Raw genomic sequence first — 24,405 nt, forward strand, 5'->3', positions numbered from 1 at the left:
GTGGGATCTCAACCCGGGTAAGCCCCCATCCCTGCCACGAATGCGGGACGTATCCAGCCGCTGGCACAAAAGAACCCGCGTTCATGGCTCGGCTGTACGAAGCCGAGCTTTCGAAGGAAAATTGGCGCACCGAGAGGATGTAATAAGTAGACGGGTGATGGTGATAGTGATAGTGATTTAAAACGAAATTTAGAAAAGTGAATAGAATTGGCAGTAAATGGAAAATTTTTGAATTGTTGGATTTGGACGAGCGAAATTGGTAGTGAGAGACCCCCGATGTGGTGGGATGGCAAATCCACCATCCCTCACAGGTGGGGCAAAGGAGCAATAGTTTATGGGGTGGCTATGACAACCGAGCCAGGGAGGGCTTGGATAATTGTAGGGATCTAGCGAAGATGACATTAGGTAACGTTAAGTTTAGTTAGTGACTGATACCTGTAGTGGGGACGCAGGTAGATTAGTGTGGATGATAATGACGTGGGAGCGCAATAGTTTAAAGGGACGACTGGGAAGCGCAAGTTTCAGAGGGGAGTAGTTAGCTGAGATGATGCCGTGTGTGTGAGGATTGAACAGGTGAGAATGGAACAGGTGTGATTGCACAGGTGTGCAACTGACAGGTGAATGGAGCAGTGTATGAGGAAGTAGTGGTGATTGCGTGTTGTGTTGACCAAATGGTCCAGGAAGAGGAGGAGGGTGCAGGTGGCACCAGGTAGGATTGCACAGGTGTGCAACGACAGGTGAATGAAAGACAGGTGTATGGAATAAATGGTCTGGAGGATTGGAATGGATGGTCGTGGAGTGAGAATGGTGGAAATTGTGGAGTGGAGTGGATGGTGCGAAGGTGTGAATGGGGGAAGAGTGGACCCCCATCACGGATACCCGGGGCGGGTAGTGTAAGTGTTAGGTAGAGGGTACAGGTAAATTGTGGTTGGATATTGGCATCTGTGGTGCGGGTGACAGAATGGTATGTGGATGGGTGCGTTGGTGTTGTGGAAATGGCTGGGCGTGTAGCCTGTTAGTGTGTGTAGTTGGTTGGGCGCTCCACCACTGTGAGGATGTCGGCCAGGTGAGGCCGCAGGTGGGCTCTGGGAGCCGGTAGTAGTTGTTGTGGATGGGGCCCGAGGATCCGGAGGACGGACCCGGGTAGCCCAGTGCCAGAGGGCACCATGGGGTGACAGAGCCAGGAGAGGGGCTGTCCCCAGTTAGTTAGGTTAGGGTGAGGAGCTAGGTAAGCTCGGGTGGCAACTACAGTGGTGGAGGTGTGCAGGTGGGTAGACCTGTTGGGAGAGGTACACGTCGCAGCCCAGAAATTGTGCTAGAGCACCGGGAGATGGATCGGGGGAGTGAGACCCCAAATTGAGAAGCACCACAGTTTGGCCAATGGGAATTGGTTATTAGAACCCATAGTGTAAGAGGGCCAATGGTTTGGCCAGAGAAAGACCCCGGGTAGTGTAAAGTGTGTTAAAATCATTTAGAGGATAGTTAGGATGAAGGATCTCCTCGCACCATCTGCATCCACTCACCTGAGGTGACAGGTACTCCACACCATGCCATATTTAATTATTTTTACTGTGCAAATGTTTGGAATGTGAGACGCATCATGACGTGGGTGTGACATTGTGCGTAATTCCATCTCTTCCTCCTTATGAGGATTGATGATGAATTGATGATGGCAAATTTTTGAAGTAGAGGGATTGTGGTGACGAATTTGGTATAGGGGAAATATGGGGAAGACGTGACAGTAGTGACGAATTTGTAAATGTGTAGATTTTTGTACATATGGGGTAAGGGCAAGGGTAGGCTAGGTGACAGGGGGGTGACGTACGGTAGGGACGAGCTTTCTCACTTCGCCCTCCGTACGCATTTCGCCTTGCATTGCCTTATTGACGTGTACCCTTGTGACCTTACCCCTCGCTCAATTGTCTTTCCCTTTTGTCTCCCACATGACCTGTGCGCCGTTGGGCGCCGAGGGGAGCGTGCGTGGGTCGGCCATTGTGCGCCTGAAATTCCCAGAACCAGCTGTCTGCATCGATGCACCACATTATGGACCACATGCCTGTGGCCGAGCACCACTTATGGACCCCATGGGTTGGGGCATGGCCCCTCTGCTGGAACCGGCCATGAGGGCCTGAAATCTTGCTGGCGGACCTTGGCCACAGGGCACCGAGGCCCCACAGGTGAACCACACATAGTCGGCCCTGTGGGCCATAAATAAAATAAATAAGAAGGACACATTGGGCACACTTTATTGCAAATAGGCCGCCAGTAAGCAAAGCAAAAGAGAATGACAACATCTGGAAGACAAATAATAATAACCAGCAGAGGGAGCCGAAGAGCAAGAGATCACCTGCAGGGTTAGGGGTTGTTGGTTTATTTTTATGGAACACTGATGAACTATGGTGACTGCACCGATTGGTGCTTGGGTGTGTATTGGTGCGTTTTTGGGTGCGTTCATTGTGCATCGATGCAGAGCAGACTGTCTCCCCCCCCCAGAAAGAACAATTACAGGTCCTGGGTTAGTTTTGTAAATAAAAATAGCGTCAGTGTAAATAATGCTCCCCACCGTCAGTGTTTAGTTTGAAGACCATTCCGCAATTCGGTTAACTGTGGGCGTAAGTCTGTTAGGCAGGGTGCAATGGAGCAGCGGGACACATTTATTTATGTTTTAAAACTGTCGCACTCGGGGTCAGGTTAAAAGTAGAGGGAACTACACCTACGTGTCACACTAAATAAAAGTCGTAGGCCCGGGACGTGCCTAAGAGGAGGAGGGTGCAGTGTTGTGGATATGAGGACTGTATATTTTTTTGATTGTGTGCTGTATTATTGTGATTATTGTTTATTCTGTGCCTCCTGCCTCCGGAGCTGTGTAAAGACCAAAAGGGCGTCCCATAGTCCACAAGCAAACACGTCAGCCAAGTAATAGAATATACCTGTTGATAGTTATCTCTTATTCTGTGTTTTAGCATAAGGCTGTGTCTTCCATTAATAGAAATACTCCATTGCACCAGTGAAAGAGATAGATTCCCTTCCATTCCCATCACCAGTTACCTCCGATCCAATTGCCGCCATTGGCCACGAGGCCGGGTTGGGGAAGAAAGGCGTGTCTCCACCTCGTCATAGAGGGGGAGGAGTGAACCAGCCCCGCTCGACCAACCATGAGCCAGGGGTTTGGCTACAGAGGGCGGAGGAAGAGCGGTCGGGGGGGTTCGCAAAGGTTGAGGGGCGGGGGCCTATATAACCCAAGGCAGGGCGTGTCCAAAAAGGAGATGCGTTTTTACAGAGTCGAGCTTGGAAGCAGAAACGGAGATGCACTTTTGAGCCGAGACACCAAGGGTCACAAAGAGCTGAGTTGGTCGTCAGTGGTTGCGTTCAGTGGTTGCGTTCAATGGTTGCGTTCAGTGATTGCGTTGAGGGGTTGCGTTGGAGACGGAGTGGTTGGACCAAACAAAAGAAGAGAGGAGAGAACCCGTCACGCCAGACCCCCCACCAGCGCGTCGGCTCTGACCGTGATCCGACCCGTGATCCCACGCACACGACAGGATCGGAGGCATCAGCGGCCGTCGAGGTCCCGCCCGACGTCCCGTGCAGGATCAAGCTCCAGCCAGCTCCGTGCCATCCTCCCCCTCCAGCCACGCACCGCCTTCCAGCCAATCCACTCTGCAATTCCCCGTGTGAGTCGTCTTTGTTTGTTCTGTCCTGGGTAGTTAATTAAGTCTGTATAAGCTAGTATTTTCCCTGTGTCACCTGCGTCTTATGTGCTTGTAAATAAACGTGACTGCTTTCTTTTTGCTTGTGTGTAAATAGTCAATAAATTTAGTAGTATTTCCAACCTTTTTGTCTTCATTTTCCTCTTTGCATTGCGTCGTTTTCGTCTTTTCCCTCATTGAGCAGCTGGGGTGCGATACGGCCAAAGTCTGGGTGAATCGGGTGAGTTTTGTTAGGTCGCGGTCTTACACCACCGCTCGGTCTATAACATCTAACCGCGATCTGTAACAATATATATGTACAGACTTGGCATTTAATATGGAATTTTTTTTTTCTTGACTTGGGTTTACTTTCTGAACTCAGTATATCAATCTGGTGAGTTTCGTTTACACTTTGGTGATTTATTTGTTGAAAGAACCATGTCACTGATTGTCTGTCGCAGCAAGAAGTCAACAACAGGATTATATCACAGGTGGCGTGGCAAACATGTACGGACAGGTGCATTTGATGATTGGCTTCACAGTCGGGTATGCAAGGGTTGTTGCGTTCTGTATTAGTGGAAAACAACTGCTGCACGTCTCCAAAAGTTATTGCCGCTTCCTCTGGAGATGGTCCGTCAACTCGACAATGCTGTTTGTCATGGAGTGGTGGCTTTACGAAATTACGGCATGAAACAGCGTGCTATTGCTCGGCAGTATGGCATCACTCAAGGTCAGGTGTCAAATATCCTGAAACGAAATGCTTAGAGGGGTGTCCCTACTCCAATAACGAGGCCAGGACGTCCCCGCAGAACCACAAGGAGGGATGGTCGCCAGCTGCACCGGTAAGTCCGCAATGGCCGTACCAAGTCAGCTAATCGGCTTAGGGCTGAGTGGCAGCAACTGACAAATGTGCCTGTATCCAGAAGGCTAGTCAACCAACGACTGGTTCAAGCAGGCTATTGTGCCAGGCGTCCCCTGAGAAAGCCACGCCTGACCAGACAACACCGCCAGCGCCGATTGCAGTGGCCCAGAGAGCACCGTCAATGGCAGCCAGGACACTGGAATCACGTGTTCTTCAGTGACCAGTCTAGATTTCTGGTCTATCGTCAAGATGGCCGCGTCCGAGTGCGCAGACAAGTGCATGAAGCCTACAACAAAGATTGTATAGTGCCAAGAGTCCAAGCTGGAGGTGGTGGGGCGACTGTTTGGGCTGCTTTTCATGCAGGGGGCAAAACTGACCTGGTTGTTCTGAATGGAAACCTGAACCAGTTCAAGCACAGGGCCATTCTGGAAGAAACATTGCTTCCATTTGCTCATGCAGCCTTTCGAGGAAACTTTGTCTTCAAAGATGACGATGCACGGCCTCATCGTGCTCGCATGATCCAACACTTTCTTGCTGACCGTGGTGTAGAGCATATGGAGTGGCCTGCCATGTCCCCGGATATGAATCCGATAGAGAACTTGTGGGCAGAATTAACGCGTCAAATTGACAACTTGGACCAGCAGCCTGCCTCTGTGCGTGAATTGCAGCAGGCTATTTGCACTGCATGGCAAGCGATTCCTGTCCAAACCTTGGCAAATCTTGTGAACAGCATGCCTCAACGTGTACGTGCTCTCCTGAATGCTCGTGGCGGTTACATGAAGTACGGAACTGTAATTTTACTGTCCGTAATTCCAGTCGTAATTTAACTTTTGTTTTTGTTAAAAAAAAGTTTGGCTAATGTGCAAAATAAAGAGATACTTCTGGAAAACGTACAGAAGTTTAACACAGTACTGTCCATGAATTGAGTTCGATATCAGTTTACATCACTTTCAAGGATGAATTTATTTGTTTTGAAATGTCAAATGTGGTTTTTGTTTCTTTTAAAGGTCACATTAACAAAAGCTAGAATAATTTCAACATAATTCCAATGAACTTTTGGTTCTAAGACATCCTGAAAAGTAAGTTCACCCCCACAAAAAAATATTCCATATTAAATGCCAAGTCTGTATATTAATATATATATATATATATGTACAGACTTGGCATTTAATATGGAATATTTTTTTTTCTTGACTTGGGTTTACTTTCTGAACTCAGTATATCAATCTGGTGAGTTTCGTTTACACTTTGGTGATTTATTTGTTGAAAGAACCATGTCACTGATTGTCTGTCGCAGCAAGAAGTCAACAACAGGATTATATCACAGGTGGCGTGGCAAACATGTACGGACAGGTGCATTTGATGATTGGCTTCACAGCCGGGTATGCAAGGGTTGTTGCGTTCTGTATTAGTGGAAAACAACTGCTGCACGTCTCCAAAAGTTATTGCCGCTTCCTCTGGAGATGGTCCGTCAACTCGACAATGCTGTTTGTCATGGAGTGGTGGCTTTACGAAATTACGGCATGAAACAGCGTGCTATTGCTCGGCAGTATGGCATCACTCAAGGTCAGGTGTCAAATATCCTGAAACGAAATGCTTAGAGGGGTGTCCCTACTCCAATAACGAGGCCAGGACGTCCCCGCAGAACCACAAGGAGGGATGATCGCCAGCTGCACCGGTAAGTCCGCAATGGCCGTACCAAGTCAGCTAATCGGCTTAGGGCTGAGTGGCAGCAACTGACAAATGTGCCTGTATCCAGAAGGCTAGTCAACCAACGACTGGTTCAAGCAGGCTATCGTGCCAGGCGTCCCCTGAGAAAGCCACGCCTGACCAGACAACACCGCCAGCGCCGATTGCAGTGGCCCAGAGAGCACCGTCAATGGCAGCCAGGACACTGGAATCACGTGTTCTTCAGTGACCAGTCTAGATTTCTAGTCTATCGTCAAGATGGCCGCATCCGAGTGCGCAGACAAGTGCATGAAGCCTACAACAAAGATTGTATAGTGCCAAGAGTCCAAGCTGGAGGTGGTGGGGCGACTGTTTGGGCTGCTTTTCATGCAGGGGGCAAAACTGACCTGGTTGTTCTGAATGGAAACCTGAACCAGTTCAAGCACAGGGCCATTCTGGAAGAAACATTGCTTCCATTTGCTCATGCAGCCTTTCGAGGAAACTTTGTCTTCAAAGATGACAATGCACGGCCTCATCGTGCTCGCATGATCCAACACTTTCTTGCTGACCGTGGTGTAGAGCATATGGAGTGGCCTGCCATGTCCCCGGATATGAATCCGATAGAGAACTTGTGGGCAGAATTAACGCGTCAAATTGACAACTTGGACCAGCAGCCTGCCTCTGTGCGTGAATTGCAGCAGGCTATTTGCACTGCATGGCAAGCGATTCCTGTCCAAACCTTGGCAAATCTTGTGAACAGCATGCCTCAACGTGTACGTGCTCTCCTGAATGCTCGTGGCGGTTACATGAAGTACGGAACTGTAATTTTACTGTCCGTAATTCCAGTCGTAATTTAACTTTTGTTTTTGTTAAAAAAAAGTTTGGCTAATGTGCAAAATAAAGAGATACTTCTGGAAAACGTACAGAAGTTTAACACAGTACTGTCCATGAATTGAGTTCGATATCAGTTTACATCACTTTCAAGGATCAATTTATTTGCTTCGAAATGTCAAATGTTGTTTTTGTTTCTTTTAAAGGTCACATTAACAAAATCTAGAATAATTTCAACATAATTCCAATGAACTTTTGGTTCTAAGACATCTTGAAAAGTAAGTTCACCCCCACAAAAAAAATATTCCATATTAAATGCCAAGTCTGTGTGTGTGTATATATATATATATATATATATATATATATATATATATATATATATATATATATATATTGTTGCGGATATGAGGACTGTATTTTTTTTATTGTGTGCTTTATTATTACTAGGGCGTGCCCGCACGTACGTGCTTGCCCGTACGTGCTTGCCCGTACGTGCGTGCAAAAAAACATGCGTGCAAACAACAACAACAAAAAAAAACTTTGAAACTACGTGGCAGTAACGACCACAGAACCCGCCCCTCTATTTACATGAAATGGTTTGGTCCATTCGCAAAGCCAAAGCGAACGGCTTGCGAGTACGGTGACCATACCTTGGGAACCACTTGTCCGATTAATTTCAAACCTTGAAAAGGCACATCCTCGGGTCCCCAGCAATATACCTGGCAAGTTTCAAGTATATCGGACCGGTAGTTGTCGAGAAACAGCGGTCGCATACAGACAGACACACAGAGATTACTGGAATTATAGAGAGATTATTGTTTATTCTGCGCCTCCTGCCTCCGGAGTTGTGTAAAGATAAAAAGGGCGTCTCGGTAGTTATTCCATGAAACACCACATTGCAGGACCCGATAAAACCCTTGTTCAGTAGCTTATATCTTATTATGTGTTTTAGAGTAAGGCCTTGTCTTCCATTAAAATGACACTCCATTGCACCGAGTAAAAGAGATAGATTCCCTTCATTCCCATTCCCCCCAAAAAACCTCCATTTCCCCTTTCGTAATGGCCAAGCCTCAATTTGGCAATTACATCCCCTCCAAAGCCGCCATTGACCACGAGGCAGGGTTGGGGAAGAAAGGCGGGTCTCCACCTCGTCATAGAGGGGAGGAGTAAGTCGGCCCCGCTCATCCAACCCAGAACGAGGGGTTTGGCTTGAGAGGGCGGAGAGAGAATGCTTGGGGGAGGTTCGCAAAGGGTGAAGGGCGGGGCCTATATAACCCGCCGTGGGGATGCTCCCCAAAGGGAGAGACAAGCAGATGAGTCCAAGAGAGTTGCAAAAAGGTGCAAGGCTGAGCTGAGCTGCGTGGTGAGGTGCAAAGGAAAGAGCTGGGTCGTCAGAGCAGAGCTGAGTTGTGAGGTCCAAAAGCAGAGGTCATCTAGGGAAGCGCAAAAGCCTGCTATTCGTCACCTTGCTCGCCAGCGGCAGCGTCTACAGCAGCAGCAGCAACAACGCTCGCCAGCCGCTTAGGGGCCTGGACGGCAGTTCGGAGCAGGGCCGCAAAGGAACGGCGGCTGCAGAACGTGCGGATCGTGCTGCCGGACCCAGTGGACTTTCCTCTCCTTCCAGTCAATCCACTCTGCAATTCCCCGCGTGAGTCTGTGTCTTCATTTGTTCTGTCCTGGGTATTAAGTAAGCCTGTTAGATAAGCTAGTAATTTGCAGTGTCGCCTGCATCTCATGTCCCCTGTAAATAATCGTGACTGTTCTTCTTGCTTGTGTATGTGTACATAATAAATCCCGTTACTCTTCTGTACGTCTTCTTCTTCCTCTTTGCATTCGGTCGCTTTAGAGTTTTCCAGATTGAGTATCTGTGGCGCGATACGGCCAACGTTTGGGTGAATCGGGTGAATCGGGTTTAGTCGGGGAACAACTGTTCGGCCATGGTTACACCACCGCTCGGTAAAAAATAACATCTAATCCGCGGACCGTAACAATATATATATATATATATATATATATATATATATATATATATATATATATATATATATATATATATATATATATATATATATAATTATATATATCTTACCATAATTCACCAAATGTCCATCTGTCTGTTCGAATGTACCGTAAAAACTGCTGAACCGATCGCAAAGATATTTTGGGTGGGTAATCCTGGGACCCCTGGGAGTAAAATAGGCTATTTAGTTTTCCCAATTTCAGCTTTGGTCTCCAGCATTCTCAGGTTTGGGCTCCCGCATAACATTCGCGTTCGCATAATGTTCATTGTGACGATGTTCTTATTGTGACGATGTTGTGACGATGTATGTGTTCACGGTAGTGTTTGACGTGACGGTGTGAACGTAATTTCGTAATGTTTTTCGTTTCGTAATCCTTTAATGAACGTTTAATGTTTAATGAACGTTTAATGTTTAATGAACGTTCAATGACCTTCGATGTCCGGGGCCGCACGCGCGCTACACTGGACGGGCCAGCGTGTACCTTGCCCTTCGCCGTCAGGCTCGGGCACACCGCTGAGCCCCATCCGTGTTGGGGACTGGGGCTTTAGAAGTGTCCCACGAACGAGGAATTCCCAGTAAGCGCGAGTCATCAGCTCGCGTTGATTAAGTCCCTGCCCTTTGTACACACCGCCCGTTGCTACTGCCGATCGGACGGTTTGATGAGATCCTCGGATCAGCCCCTGCACGGGCCGTTCTCGGCTCGTGCCGGTGCACCGTAAAGATAAGCGAACTTGACCGTCTCGAGGAAGTAAAAGTCGTAACATGGTTTCCGTCGGTGAACCTGCGGAAGGATCATTATCGGGACAACATGAGCGCGAGCGAGATGCGAGACGTACATGGTACGTGATCGTCCATGTACTGTTTAGCCATGTACTGTTTAGATTTTGATGATGTGCGTGTGATATGATTCAACGGATGTTTATATGAATCGTTTAAAATAAAAAAGCCTTCAATTTCTGATATTTTACCTTTTCATTTGGGCTTCCCAATTGAAGCCCCGCCCGTAGGGCGGGTACTGTTGCTAGTATATATAATTATATATATATATATATATATATATATATATATATATATATATGTGTGTGTGTGTGTGTGTGTGTGTGTGTGTGTGTGTGTGTGTGTGTGTGTGTGTGTGTGTGTGTGTGTAGTATCCACAAAACAAATTGTTCCTCACTGATAAATAATGGTATGATTGTGTGTGATTCATCAACCTTATTTGCTGTTAGTTTAATTCCATTCACATGAGTTTGTGTGTTGCAAAAACGCTTGAGCCTACCACATATTGATAAATCGGAGGAATTCTCAGGTTGTTGTTGTTTAAGGATCCTTGTGATATCATGCAGGTACGATCGGAGTCTATGGGAAGGAAGGAAAACAAAATTGGAAAATTTAGAGTTCGAAAATTAAAGGGATAAATTAGGAAAGGTCACCTCCACTGATCCTTTGTTCCTCTTCACTTACTTGTGGAACCTCTTTTCTCATAATCTGTTCCATTCCAACTTTTCCCCCATATAACTTCAAGATGACAGTGCACCATCATTTCATCTTCCATTCTAACCAATGACTCTCATTATCCCTGCCCCCTTCTCCCAAACTACTTAAAGGTTGTTCATATTGTTGAATTCACGTATTGTCCCACTGCCCCACTGTCAGTGCAGCCTCTTCGACCCTCTTATTCTTCTTCTTTGGTGTATCATCAGATGGCCAGCTCAGTGTCGTGCAGCCATGCCCTCGTCTCTGGTCCTACATCGAAGAGGCCGGCTTCTGAAGGTGGTCTGTATAGGGGGCAGGTGGTAATTATGTGTTCGGCAGTCTGCTCAGGCTCGCCACACTCGTACGTGGCGCTGTCTGCCAGGCCCCACATCTTCAGCGTTGATTTGAAGCGGCCGACCCCCGTACTTAGACGGTTCAGCAAGGTCCATTGCAGGCGTGGTAGGTCTTCTCCTACGACGCCACCTCCTGGGTCCCAGATGTAGCGGTGGATGCGGGTGGGCCCGGCCGTTTCCCGCACCTGCTTCCAGGATGCTGCCAGCCATGCGCTTCTAGACAAGTCCTCAGGGATAGAACTGAGCATCTCTTGTGTCGCCCTGTTGTAGGGATGGCGGGACCTGAGTCTGCTTGGAGGCGCCACTATCGTTGTGGTGTTGTGCAGGATGTGCCAGTCGTGTTTCTGGGCATTCCTTGCCAGGGCGAGGGTAGCAGCCTCCCGTCGGAGGCCGGCCGGGGCGATTCCCGCTAGGACTGGCAGGTGGAATGCCGGGGTGGGCTTCAAGCAACCAGATACAATGCTGAGGGCGTTGTTAATGGCAACATCAACCTTTCTCACGTGTGGGCTTCTGCTCCAGGCTGGGGCGCAGTATTCGGCTGCAGAGAAGACCAGGGCTTGCGTGGATATTCGTAGGGTCTTGGCGGAGGCTCCCCAGGTCGTACCAGCGAGACATCGGATAAGCGAGACCCTTGATGTCACCTTGGCCTTAACTTCTTCTAGGTGTTGCTTGAAGGACAGTATCCGATCTAGGCGAACACCGAGGTACTTTGGGGCTTGCTGGAACTCCAGGCGTTTGTTGTCAACGAACACGTCCAGTTCCATTTTGGCTTCTCTGTTGTTAAGATGGTATGCCGCTGACACTGTCTGACCAATGCCGAGCTGCAAACGCCACCTCCGGAGGTAGGCTACGAAGGTGCCCATGTCTTGGTTGATACCGTTTTCCATCGCCTTCCATGTTGGTCGTCGCAGCATGATGGCCAGGTCGTCCGCGTAACCGTACTTTCTGGATGTTGTATCCGGCAGGTCGTAGATGTAGATGTTAAATAGCATCGGCGAGAGAACAGAACCCTGCGGGACACCATTCCTCAGTCTTCTGAGCCTGCTGCGCTGGCCGTCGCTGGTCTTTTTTTTTTTTTTTTTTTTTGGATACAAGATCGAGGCTCGTGAAAGAGCGAACATTAATCACACAGAAAGACAAACAGACACACAAAACAAATAACATCGGGAGCGGTAGACAAGATGGGGAGAGAGGGGGAAGGACACAAACACAACATTTGAGAGCAGGGACCGAGAGACATGGAGACATCGAGAGAACTGTGGGAGGGAGAGGGCTTTGGGGGGGAGGCATGGGAAGGGGGGGGGGGGTGGGAGAGGTTTAAAACATATGGACACTGCCAAGACTTCCAGGAAAGAAGTTGGAATTTCAAACAAGGTGGATCTGGGGTGAATTAGTGGGGGTAGAAAAGATCAAGGTTTTGGATGGGGGAAGATAAGAGATGGTGGTGAACAGCTGTTTTGAAGACCTGGAGGGAGGAGTGTGATTGAAGTGAGTGTGGGAGTTTGTTCCAGAGGCGGGAGAAAAGAGGAATGAAAGAGTGAAGGTGAGCAGAGAGCCGAGATTTCGGCAGTTTAACCATCAGAGGGTGGCTGGCAGATCTTGTGCGACCTGTAGGAATATTTGGGGGACAGAGCACAGAGAGAGCTGGGGGAGCAAGGCCGGAGAGGAGTCGGTAGAAGACAGAAAGACCACCTACCTGCCTGCGGTGAGTGAGTGAAAAGCCCTCAGAGATGGCTTCATCGCGGGAGATTCCAATGATTCTGAAAGCTTTGGATTCAACAGCGTGAAGCCGAGCCAGGTGTGAGGCAGGAGCACCAGCCCATAGGGGAGAACAGTATTCCATTGAGCTGCAGATGAAAGCCTTGTATGTGGTGAGGAGCTCAGGTGTACCTAGGAAGGACTTCGCACGACGGAGGATGCCCAGTCGGCGACTGGTTTTGGAGGCCAGCTTGGAAATGTGGTTTTCCCAAGAAAGATCATGGCAGATGGTGAGACCCAAAAGCTTGAGCGACAGAACTTCTTGGAGAGGATTGTTGAGAAAGTAGATGGGAGGGTTGTCCAGTCGATCTTTTCGGAGAGACATAGTAAGAGTGTGAGATTTGTCAGGATTGAAAGACATGTTCCACATGTTTGACCAGTCTGTGATTTTGTCCAGGTCTTCAGAGAGTGAGGAGGCTGCAGACTGCCGATCTGAGGGAAGAGGAATGGAGCGGCAGAGAGTGGAGTCATCAGCAAAGAGATACAGAGGATTTTCCAGAGAGTCGGAGAGATCATTGATAAAGACCAGAAAAAGCACAGGGCCCAGCACACTGCCTTGGGGAACTCCAGCCTGAACGGGAAGGGGAGATGAGAGAAATCCATTCAGGGCCACACGTTGACTACGACCAGAGAGGAAGTCCGCAAGCCATGCATGGAGATTTCCATGGATACCATAGGAGGAGAGTTTGGTGAGCAGAGCTGGGTGCCAGACCGTATCGAAGGCACGTGATATGTCAAGGGAGACAGCTCTGATTTCCTGTTTGGCATTGAGGACCTCCATCCATTGTTGAGACAGCAGAAGCAGCATGTCCAGAGTAGAGTGACCTGGTCTGAAACCAAATTGATGATCAGAGATCAAGCCATTGGAGAAGAGGAAAGATTTCATATCCGAAGCAATGATGGATTCCATGACTTTGCTGATAATTGGGAGCAGGCTGATTGGTCTGTAGTTGCAAGGATCTGTTTTTGCACCTTTTTTGTGTAAAGCGGTAATGTTTGCTGATTTCCAGGATGCTGGCAGATGACCTTGAGCAAAAGATAGGGTGAAAAGAACAGAGAGAGGGTGAGATAGAGCGGCAGAGCAGGATTTTAGGACCCGTGGGCTGATGCCATCTGGTCCAGTTGCAGAATCAGAGTCGAGGTTTGACAAAAACTCCTCCACCTTGTCAGGAGAGAAGGTCACAGAGTCCAGGAGCAGTTTGGTTCGACTGGGAAAGGTGGGAACAGAGAGAGATGGGTTTGGGACTAAGGATTTTGAGGCAAACACAGAGTTGAGGCATTCGGCTTTGTCACGTGCGATGTCAACTGTGTGGCCATTTGAGGTAAGGGAGGGGATGGATGGGGAACAAACACCAGAAACGGATTTGACCAGACGCCACCAGGATTTGGAGGAAGGAGACAGGTTTGAGAGTTAATTCTTGAGTGAGGAGAGATAGTGCTTCCTGGCACTCCTGAGTGTAGACACACACTTGTTCCGAGCTTGGTGGAAGGAACTGAGATTTCCTTCAGTTGGATTAGCCTTCCAAGAGGCAAAGGCAAGTTGTTTCAGGGCAACTGCCTCACCACAAGATTCATTGTACCATGGATGGGAGGAAGGGTAAGACAACTGAAGGCGAGATGGGATAAATCTGTGCATGAGAGAGATCAGTTTGCTTTGGAAGAATTCCCAGGAAGAATTGATGTCAGAGGCAGTGGAGATGGGAGACCAATCCAGACGATTGATGGCTGCTTGAAGACCGTCCCAGTCGGCCTGAGTGAAATGCCAGACTCGTCGGCGCTGAGGAGGCTCTCTGAGAATGGCCAGAGAGATGTCCACTTTGACAAGCACATGATCAGAAGAACCGATTGGAGCAGAAGAAGAGCAGCAGACATTAGCAGGGAAGTTAGTCATAACCAAGTCTAGAAGAGAAGATACTCCATTGGCTGAGATCCGGGTCGGGAAATTGACAGATTGTGTCAATCCCAGTGAGTCACAGAAGTCCTTTGCTGAGGTGCCATGACTGGTGAGAGAGGAACCCACACCCAACCAGGTGGCATGATGACAATTGAAGTCACCACATATGAGGAAGAGAGAGTTGGGATGAGTGGATAGAAGTTGGTCCATGTTGTCAGACAGTGAAATGTAGATGGAGTCATCACTGTTTGGGGGACGGTACAGAACACATATGAACAAAAGGTGGGAGCAGAGAGGAAGCCGTAGCCAGAGGTACTCCTGGGGGTGAGGAGGAGAGAGGGCAGTGCAAGGAGAGTGAGGAAGAGAGTTTTTGATAAAGATAGCCACACCACCACCAGGCCGAGGCTCAGGTCTATCATACCGGAGGAGGGAGTAACCAGGAAGAGATATTAAGGAATCAGAGACATCTTGAAGGAGGAAAGTCTCTGTTAAGCAGATCAAGTCTGGATTGTCAGAAGCAACCTGTATGGAGAGATCAGTCAGGTTTGAGCGAAGGCCCCGGATGTTTGAGGTCCATACCGTTAATGAAGAGAGAGGGGGAGCATCGGGTACAGGACAGCGGAGGGGAGGAGTAGGGTAAGATGAAGGATGAGAGGGGGAGGTAGGGAGAGCAGTTGTTAGTGTGTCAGCGATTGCAGAAGAGTTCCAAGAAAGGGAAGGATGAGGAGGATGAAAGGTTTGAAGGTGAAGGGATGAGGCACAGAGAGGGGTTGTTTGAGGGGGAGCAGAGGAAAGAAGAAGGTTGGGGGGTGGAGGTATGAGATAGAAGGGAGACGAAGTGGGGAGGAGGCAGCTTTGAGGAGGAGGGGGGAGGAGTGAGAATTGGAGAGGAATGGTATGGGGGGAGATTTGAATGGGAGGGGTTGGGGGGGAGTTTTGAAGGGGAGGAGTGAGGGGGGAGTTTAGGAGGGGAAGGGCAAGGGGGGAGTTCAGGAGTGGAAGGGCAAGGGGGGAGTTCAGAAGTGGAGGGGTAGGGGGGGAGTTTAAGAGTGGTGGGGCAAGGGGGGAGTTTAGGAGTGTAGGTGCAAGGGGAGGGATTTGGATGGGAGGGGCAAGAGGGGAGTTTAGAAAGTGGATGATTAATGAAAGACGAACATTGAAAACAAATTGGGTTTGTTGTGATTTTCAAGTTAGCAATCCGGTTCAGAATGATGGAGGAGGGATGGAATGAATGTGAATTTAGACCATGTAGTGAGGGAGACGTATAAGATATTGAATTTTTTTTTTTTGAGGTGGAATGAGTTGGAGAGCAAATTGAGAAAAGCCTTTTAAATAGGAAGAAAAACAGCGTGTTGTAAAATACCACTGAGTAAAACACTGAAGGGGAAAGGTTATACATATTTAAATAATATTTAAACAGAACCGTGAACAATTTTATGTGCACAAAAATACCAACGGGGGGAGAGCCGAGAGGGACCACCACGAGTCAAGGGCAAGTTTGAATGGGTCTGTAGGACGAAGCTGCGGTTTGACAGCATCTCCATGATGAAGTTCACCATGTGCCGGTCCGGGATTGTCCTCAGCAACTTCAGGTGGAGTCCACGGTGCCAAACGGTGTCGTATGCAGCTGTCAGGTCCAGGAACACTACGCCAGCTTTCTCATTGTCCTGGAAGCTGTCTTCGATATCTTGTGTGAGTAATGTTACCTGGTCCACTGTTGACCTGCCACGACGGAGGGGTAGTTTAAAAGTACGGTTACGTACTTCGACCCTCTGTCACCTCACTATTATGCGAGTCCAGACTACAAAAGAATTACAATGGATCATAACAATCCTGTACACAATGAGAGAAACATTAATAAATATCGACATACAAACAAATGTAAAGTCAGAATTTGGCAAAAGGAGTTAGAACGAGGTTTTGAGATGTTGGTAAAGTGAACCTGTTCCACAGAAGGGCAGGTACATGTTTCCTGTGGTGCAGTATGCCCACATTGACGTTGTGAGTGGCTTTTTTCCATCTTCACATTTCATTTCCACATAATTAGTGTGAGGAATCCTGTAGTAGTATGTGTTTGGGTTGTACCCCTTCAGAGATAAAGCAGAGGGATTGGAGAGATTTAGAAATACAGGATAAAACGGAGAGTAGGTGATAAATGTTGCTTCTGGGACACCTCCGTTTAACATGGGAAATCCCTATCTAATGTCATTTACCCCCCTGTCTTTTTCAAAAATCATAAACACCTCTATTTCTCCCTCTATGAACCTATAATCCTTCTCGCCTTATGAACCTATAATCCTTCTCGCCTTATGAACCTATAATCCTTCTCACCTTATGAACCTATAATCCTTCTCGCCTTATGAACCTATGATTTTCTTCCTTTATGAACCTATAATCCTTCTAGCCTTATGAACCTATGATCATTCTCACTTCCATGTAAATTTTACCCTATTCCCCCCACTACCCCCTTAATGTAGTTCCTTAGACCACTCTGCTAATGAGCCTATAAATATATTATCTCTTTCTAACTTTTTTAAGAGTTCCATTCTCCTATAGAACTCATCCCCATCAAGTATATTTATAAAGTATACAGGTTCCTTAACCTTTTGTTGTGAAAGTATAAAGTGGTATGTTTCACGGAGGGTTCTTGTTTGACCTCCTCCTCTCCCACATACCATTTTAAAATTATAATATTTATTATCCGATTGATAACCATTAAAGTTCTCACTCCACTCTAATATATTTTTCTTCCCACCCTCCATTACCCCACTTAACAAATGAATACGTTTATCCGTCTTGAGAACCTTCTGACCAGTGATTCTCTCAACCTCTTGAATCTGATATTTTTCACATTCGTTATGTTTTCCATTTATATACCAAGGTTGATTACACCTCCACTCTTTAGTCTGGTTGATACTTGGTTCTATCATTTATATAATAGTAAAAAAGGTGGCGGTAGCCCGTTAAAATCCCTAACCCCCCTTTTTAACTTATCACTTATATATATATATATCTTATATACTTATATAACCATAAGGGAGACGATCAATTCCATTTTCTAAAATAAACCTCTTATCATCAAAAGCCCCCAATGCTTTCTTATTCACCTCTTCTGAATATAATTGATGTTTATAACTTCTTATTCCATTAATCTTTCTAAACTCTTCTTTCTTTGTTGTTAAACAGTTATAATAATCCTTAAAGTTTATTGTTTCTTTAATGACATTTTTCTTTATACCTTTTAACTTCTTATCAGTCTTTTCAACGTTATTCACAATGTATTTATAAGCATAAGCCTTCGACCTCAATCCCACAAATTCACTCATAACATTTCCTCCCAATTCATCCTTGAACTTTCCAATCACCTTTTTATTTTTAGAAGAGAACAACTCACTCTCTGGACTGTAATTACTTGTATCATAGATATTAATGTCCTTTTTCATATCTGAATAAACATCATCAGTATTAATTTTCAAAATAAAACTATCAGTATCCATATACAACAATGACACATTATCCTTATACTTTGATTTTAGATTAATATAAAAGTAATCATACATTAATGACTTTGACAAGTCAAGAATTGATGTTCCAATGTAAATAGGTTTGTCCATTTCAATACTCTCTTTAACCAAATGGATCGCACAAAAGTTCTCAGTAAAGACCTCAGCTCTAGTAAAACTCGGTCTATTAATTAATTTTGATGCTTGTTCCCAAGATGTTGCTAGTCTGATATTTTGTCTTTTCCTCACATTCTCCATGGTCTTACCAAAGACCGCATTATTCATTAATTTATAAAAGTCTTTCTCAAAATCTGTTTTTGACTCTGTTCTTCTTTGTGTATTAAAATCAATGTACCCCTTTAACCAATGACTTTGATTGAACTTTAGAACCCTGTGGATCTTCTCTACTCTTAGACCTTTTGATAAATATTGTCGCAAATTTCTTTGGTGTAGTACATAATTTTTCTTGTTATATAATGTAGTAAGTAATTTTTCTGTTGATTCACCTATATCAAACGATCGTTGATAATCACTCAACCATTCTTTCTTTGGACTTTCTTTCTCACAAGCAAATGGAAGATCTTTATGTTTGATATGAAGTTCTTCAGGATATTTTAAATCAACCTCAAAATAATAACCAACCTTTGAATCATCCAATTGTTTTTGTGTAGAGATACATACATCTTGTAAAACCTTTGTGTAGTCTTTTTCCTTTACCCATCTTAGTTTCCCATAAGGAAGAGCTTGAGACATTGCCCAGCCATACAAGTTGTTTGCGTCATAGTACATCAAGTAAGAACTCTCTTTCGTTGAATCATAATTTGGAAGATATTTGTTATTTGCTTTTGAGTAGCTGCTCGAGCATACTTGTGAAATTCCACCTCTTTTTGCCTTTTCAATCATCAAAAGCATATCGACATCGGTTATCAAATCCAAATCTTGTTTTGTCATTTTCAACATCGCGCTCCAAGCCAATCCAGGTGCTGTGTAGTAGTGAGCAGGATCCAATCCATATCCAGTGCGACAAACAGATCTAAAGGCTTCAAATACATCGGCCAATAAAAGCACATCAGTTTTGAGATACAAATCGTGATACTCACCAAGATTCTTGATGTTATATTTTTCCCAAACATTTTGTGCGTGTACATAATCTTTATCAGATATATGACTGTTGTTTAATTTGTTATCGAAATTTTCTTTTAAAGGAAGTTGTGTTTCATTGAATCTCTCAAATGAGTCCATATAGTCATAGGGGTAAATTCCCTTTTGTGTTAGAAAATCTTTATCTGAAAAATACTCTGAAAGACATGGAAACTCTTTTAGATTTTGAACCAAGTTAGCCAATGGACTTGCCATGAATTTAAATGTATCAAGAAATCTGATATGAGTAATAGGAGATGTGTGAATTGTTTTTGTGAATGAAATGTATTTCTGATCTGTGTTAGGAATTGCTGAAATGTGTCCAGATGTCTTTGAAAGTTCATTAATAAATAGATGCGTATCATAATGAGCATTGTTATGAAGAAAGACAGGAATGAAAGAGGGGAGTTGATAATTAATATTACAACTTTGATGAGCTGGACCTCTATATTTACCAGTGAGATGACAATGATCTCTAACCTTTAGACCTTCACCAATTTTTTCCTCACAAATATGACAAACATTGTTTTTTCTAAATTCCCTTTTCTGTTCACTCGTCAAAGACATTGGTTTATTAGTTTCTCTCATTATCTTGGTTAATCGGACACAGTCTTTTTCTAGTCGTTTCACAAACTCCTCTGGGGTATTTGAGCCTCTATACTCCTCTAACTTGTTATATTTATCACCAACGGATGATTTGATATAATAACAAAAACCGCAAGGAGTATGTTTTTGATATTTATTTGTGTATGAATCTTTTGGATCTGGAGAAGCAGTATCTATTTTTTCTAGAATACTTTCAAAATCAGCATATATAACAAATGGATGTTTGATCTTTTTCTTTTCATCTTTGAATGTGATATTTGAGCCTTCTTTAGGCATATTGATTACCGTTGATTTATGTTCACCACAATAATTTGAATGTTTATCTAATCTTTCTTGTGTATGGAAGAAGTTAAGACAACGCAAACAAATATATATTTTATTTGTTCTTTTACATACTTGTGGTTTTATTAATTTAGCAATATCTTTAATGTATGTATAATGTGAATTTTCCTCTGAATTAAAATATAGAAGATTAATATGAGTTTGTTTACAATTGTCAGAAAGCTTTAAAACCTGAATGCTGTTTGTTTCTGTTAGACCATAAACATTAACTGATAAATTATTTATCTTTTCAAATTTAGGAATATCATTTAAAGCCATCGGAAACTTTAGATCTTTCGTATTTAATGTATTCTCATATTTTTTATAATGAGATACTCTTTCATCATGAAAATGTGGAGGATGTAAGTGTGCTAGAATAGACCAGAGAAAACATTTATTGTCTTTATTTTTGATATTGATAACTGCTTTTCTATTTTTGATAACACTGGGTAAATCAATGTAGGAAGAAGCTTTTAGAGGATCTGATTTAAGAATATGAATGTCTATGTAAATAATTTTTCCTATATTGAATCCACTTCCTACGATTGAATTATCCACATCTTGCTCTTGTTTAATAAGTTCATCATAGACTCCTGATGTTTTAAAATCTTGATATGAAGATATAAAGTGTGGCTCAGTTCTCATGTATGGTGTATCTATAACTCCTTCGTCCTTTGTCATTTCTAATTTTACTCCCATATAAAATTTAAGTGGTTTCATTTCTTTTAGTGTTTTTTCAATCAACGTTTGAACAACAGGTTTAACTCTTTCTACAGCATCAACTATAGACTCTGGTTCAGGAGGTTTGAAGTTAAAGACTCTTATTTTAATATGTTCTTTGAATGCGCCATCAGAGTTTTTAGTTGTGATAAAATTTGATAAATGTAGAATTGTTTTAAGATGTATTTCGAAGCCTTTCTTGAGGATATTTTTATTACATGCAGAACAGTGTTTTGTTTCCTTCTGAATAGGAGATAGTAGGTGAAGTAGATTAAATGTGTGTTTGTTAGTTTTAAGGTGTCTTTTGTATTGTTTATATTCTTGTTCACAAACATCGCAATACGTTGCTTTGATCATATTTATTTATATAGTAAAATTATACTTAAAACAAAGTGCCTTTTTTAGAGGCTTTTTAAAAGATGAAACTGTGCTTAAAGTAAACACCTTTGAGCTTTTCAACTCGTTTTATGTATATAACTTTACTTAAAGTAAAACACCTTTGAGTTTTTCAACTCGTTTTATGTATATAACTTTACTTAAAGTAAAATACCTTTGAGCTTTTCAACTCGTTTTATGTATATAACTTTACTTAAAGTAAAACACCTTTGAGCTTTTCAACTCGTTTTATGTATATAACTTTACTTAAAGTAAAACACCTTTGAGCTTTTCAACTCGTTTTATGTATATAACTTTACTTAAAGTAAAACACCTTTGAGCTTTTCAACTCGTTTTATGTATATAACTTTACTTAAAGTAAAACACCTTTGAGCTTTTCAACTCGTTTTATGCATATAACTTTACTTAAAGTAAAACACCTTTGAGCTTTTCAACTCGTTTTATGTATATAACTTTACTTAAAGTAAAACACCTTTTTTTTCTTTTCTTTTTTTTTTTTTTTTTTTTTTTTTATTTTTTTTTTATTTTTTTTTTTTTTTTTTATTTTTTTTTTTTTTTTGTATACAAGATCGAGGCTCGTGAAAGAGCTAACAATAATCACAAAAAAGACAAACCAACTCCTCTCTGGGGGAGCAAGGCCAGAGAGGAGTCGGTAGAAGACAGAAAGACCACCAACCTGCCTGCGGTGAGTGAGTGAAAGGCCCTCGGAGTTGACTACATCGCAGGAGATTCCAATGATTCTGAAAGCTTTGGCCTCAACAGCGTGAAGCCGAGCAAGGTGTGAGGCAGGAGCACCAGCCCAGAGGGGGGAACAGTATTCCATTGAGCTGCGGATGAAAGCCTTGTATGTGGTGAGGAGCTCAGGTGTGCCAAGGAAGGACTTCGCACGACGGAGGATGCCCAGTCGGCGACTGGCTTTGGAGGCGAGCTTGGAAATGTGGTTTTCCCAAGAAAGATCATGGCAGATAGTGAGACCCAAAAGCTTGAGCGACAGAACTTCTTGGAGAGGATTGTTGAGAAAGTAGATGGGAGGGTTGTCCAGTCGGTCCTTTCGGAGAGACATCGTAAGAGTGTGAGATTTATCAGGATTGAAAGACATGTTCCATTTGTTTGCCCAGTCTGTGATTTTGTCCAGGTCTGCAGAGAGTGAGGAGGCTGCAGACTGCTGATCTGAGGGATGAGGAATGGAGCGACATAGAGTAGAGTCATCAGCAAAGAGATAGAGAGGATTTTCAAGAGAGTCAGAGAGATCATTGATGAAGACCAGAAATAGCACAGGGCCCAGAAAGCCAGAAAATAGCACCTTTGAGCTTTTCAACACGTTTTATGTATATAACTTTACTTAAAGTAAAGCGTCTATGTATTAGCCAGAAAGTTTAGATACTCTAGTTCATCAATTTCAATTTCACTATCTGAGTCATCAATAAAGCTACTCTCATAACTATCATTTGAACACAAACTATTAGTATCATAACTATCTTCAGATCCTAGACTCTCAGTATAATAACTCTCAGAGTATTGACTGTTAATATCACTCATTTACATACCATTAAACTTCCATCAATATCTATATATTTTCTTTCATTAGAACTAATAACCACAATATTTTTTACATTAAATGTTATTTTCAAATAATCTCTAATAATCAGAGTACGGAATGATAGTTCACCACTAATATTCATATTATTAATTTCACCCACATCTTTGGGTCTATTAAAGAATATACAAATGTTTCCTCTAGAATCGTTGATGGTTTTATCATTCATTTTCAAAGCTTCTTTATCAATGATCTTTTCAAGCTTTGAGTAAATTGTTAGTAGTAGTGGAGAAACTTTTGTCAAATTTACTTTAATAGAGTTATTAATTAACATAGCTTGTCCTGTAAATTTAATAAAAGGACACATGTTATTCTCCATTATGGGTTTAATCCAAAAATTTCCATATTTATCTTTGTTCAATTTAACATCTTTGACATATTTTTCTATATCTTCCACCGAAGTAGAGATTGATTGAAATTTGTCTTTTGTGTTTTGAAACATTGTATTTATTAGCTAATAAATTTGCGTTTAGTTTAAGTAAAGTTATATACATAAAACGAGTTGAAAAGCTCAAAGGTGTTTTACTTTAAGCACAGTTTCATCTTTAAAAAAGCCTCTAAAAAAGGCACTTTGTTTTAAGTATAATTTTACTATATAAATATGATAAATTCTGAAGGATATTTAGAATTTCCAGACTCTCCATATGATAAATTAGAGAATTGTCCGGCTTGTGGTAGAGTGGGGCTTAATACAGAATCAGAAGCATATAAACAATGTATTTTCTGTGATTATCTTCTAATTAATGATAATAAAAAATATAGAAAAATATATAACTCTTTTAAATTAGAACCAAAAATGAATTACTTTACAAGATTAATAAGAGAGATGAATGTTAAGTATTATGGGGATAATACACCATTTCTTACAAGGGAAGAGACTATTTGTATTGAGGAAATGTATAAGGGTTTAATGATATTTATTATTCAAAATAATTTTAATGGAAATGTTAATACAAGATACTATATAAACAAAATAATGGATTATTTTGAAATTAAACCTGAACTCAGGATAAAATATAGAGTTTCTCAAAAAACTCAAAAAAAGTTAGATGACTTGTTTTCCAAATATATAAATGAATGATTTTTTACCTGTTTGGGAAAATAAGATAAAATTTAATAACCATAAAAATCTTCCAAATTCATTGAGATGTCTAATAGTCGGTTCAAGCGGATGTGGAAAAACCTGTTTACTTTTAAAGATGCTCCTTAGTCCTAATTTTTTAGATTATGATAATTTAATAATTTTTACAAAGTCAAGTTTTCAACCTGAGTATCAACTACTCTCACAGGGTTTTAATGCGGGTCTTAAAAAGGAAGACATTATCGGTTTATTTAAACTTCAAAACAAACTAAATGATTATAATATTGATGATATAATACAATTATTTTGTGATACACAGAAATCAAAATCAAAACTAAAACCCATAACTTGTATTCTCAGTGATAATACGGATGATATACCTTCACCTCAAGATTTAGATAAATCAAAAAAGAACCTCGTTATCTTTGATGATTGTGTTAATGAGAGAAACCAAACAGTAATGGATAGCTACTATACAAGAGGGAGACATTCTTC

At 43.0% G+C, this 24,405-nt stretch overlaps 1 protein-coding gene across 9 annotated transcripts in view; it reads right to left on the minus strand.

Annotated features, from left to right (window-relative positions):
* Nucleotides 1-24,405, minus strand: part of LOC137431103 (sushi, von Willebrand factor type A, EGF and pentraxin domain-containing protein 1-like) — a 225,668-nt gene that overhangs the window by 51,641 nt on the left and 149,622 nt on the right. For 7 of the 9 annotated variants that reach the window (XR_013624049.1, XM_078781427.1, XM_078781421.1 and 4 more), the window contains 2 exons: nt 16,489-16,633; nt 10,345-10,424 (listed from right to left, as the gene is read on the minus strand). The exons of 1 other annotated variant lie outside the window; for it this stretch is intronic. Coding sequence is in view for 7 of the 8 variants with exons in the window: in XM_078781427.1 (XP_078637553.1) it covers nt 10,345-10,424; nt 16,489-16,633 (225 nt within the window). In the remaining variant the exon portion in view is untranslated. The remainder of the gene's footprint in view (nt 1-10,344; nt 10,425-16,488; nt 16,634-24,405) is intronic. One more of the 9 variants, XM_078781423.1, reaches the window with a different exon arrangement.

Source organism: Myxine glutinosa, chromosome 7 (genome assembly GCF_964187855.1).
Source record: "Myxine glutinosa chromosome 7, kmMyxGlut1.1, whole genome shotgun sequence".
Lineage (NCBI taxonomy): Eukaryota > Metazoa > Chordata > Myxini > Myxiniformes > Myxinidae > Myxine > Myxine glutinosa.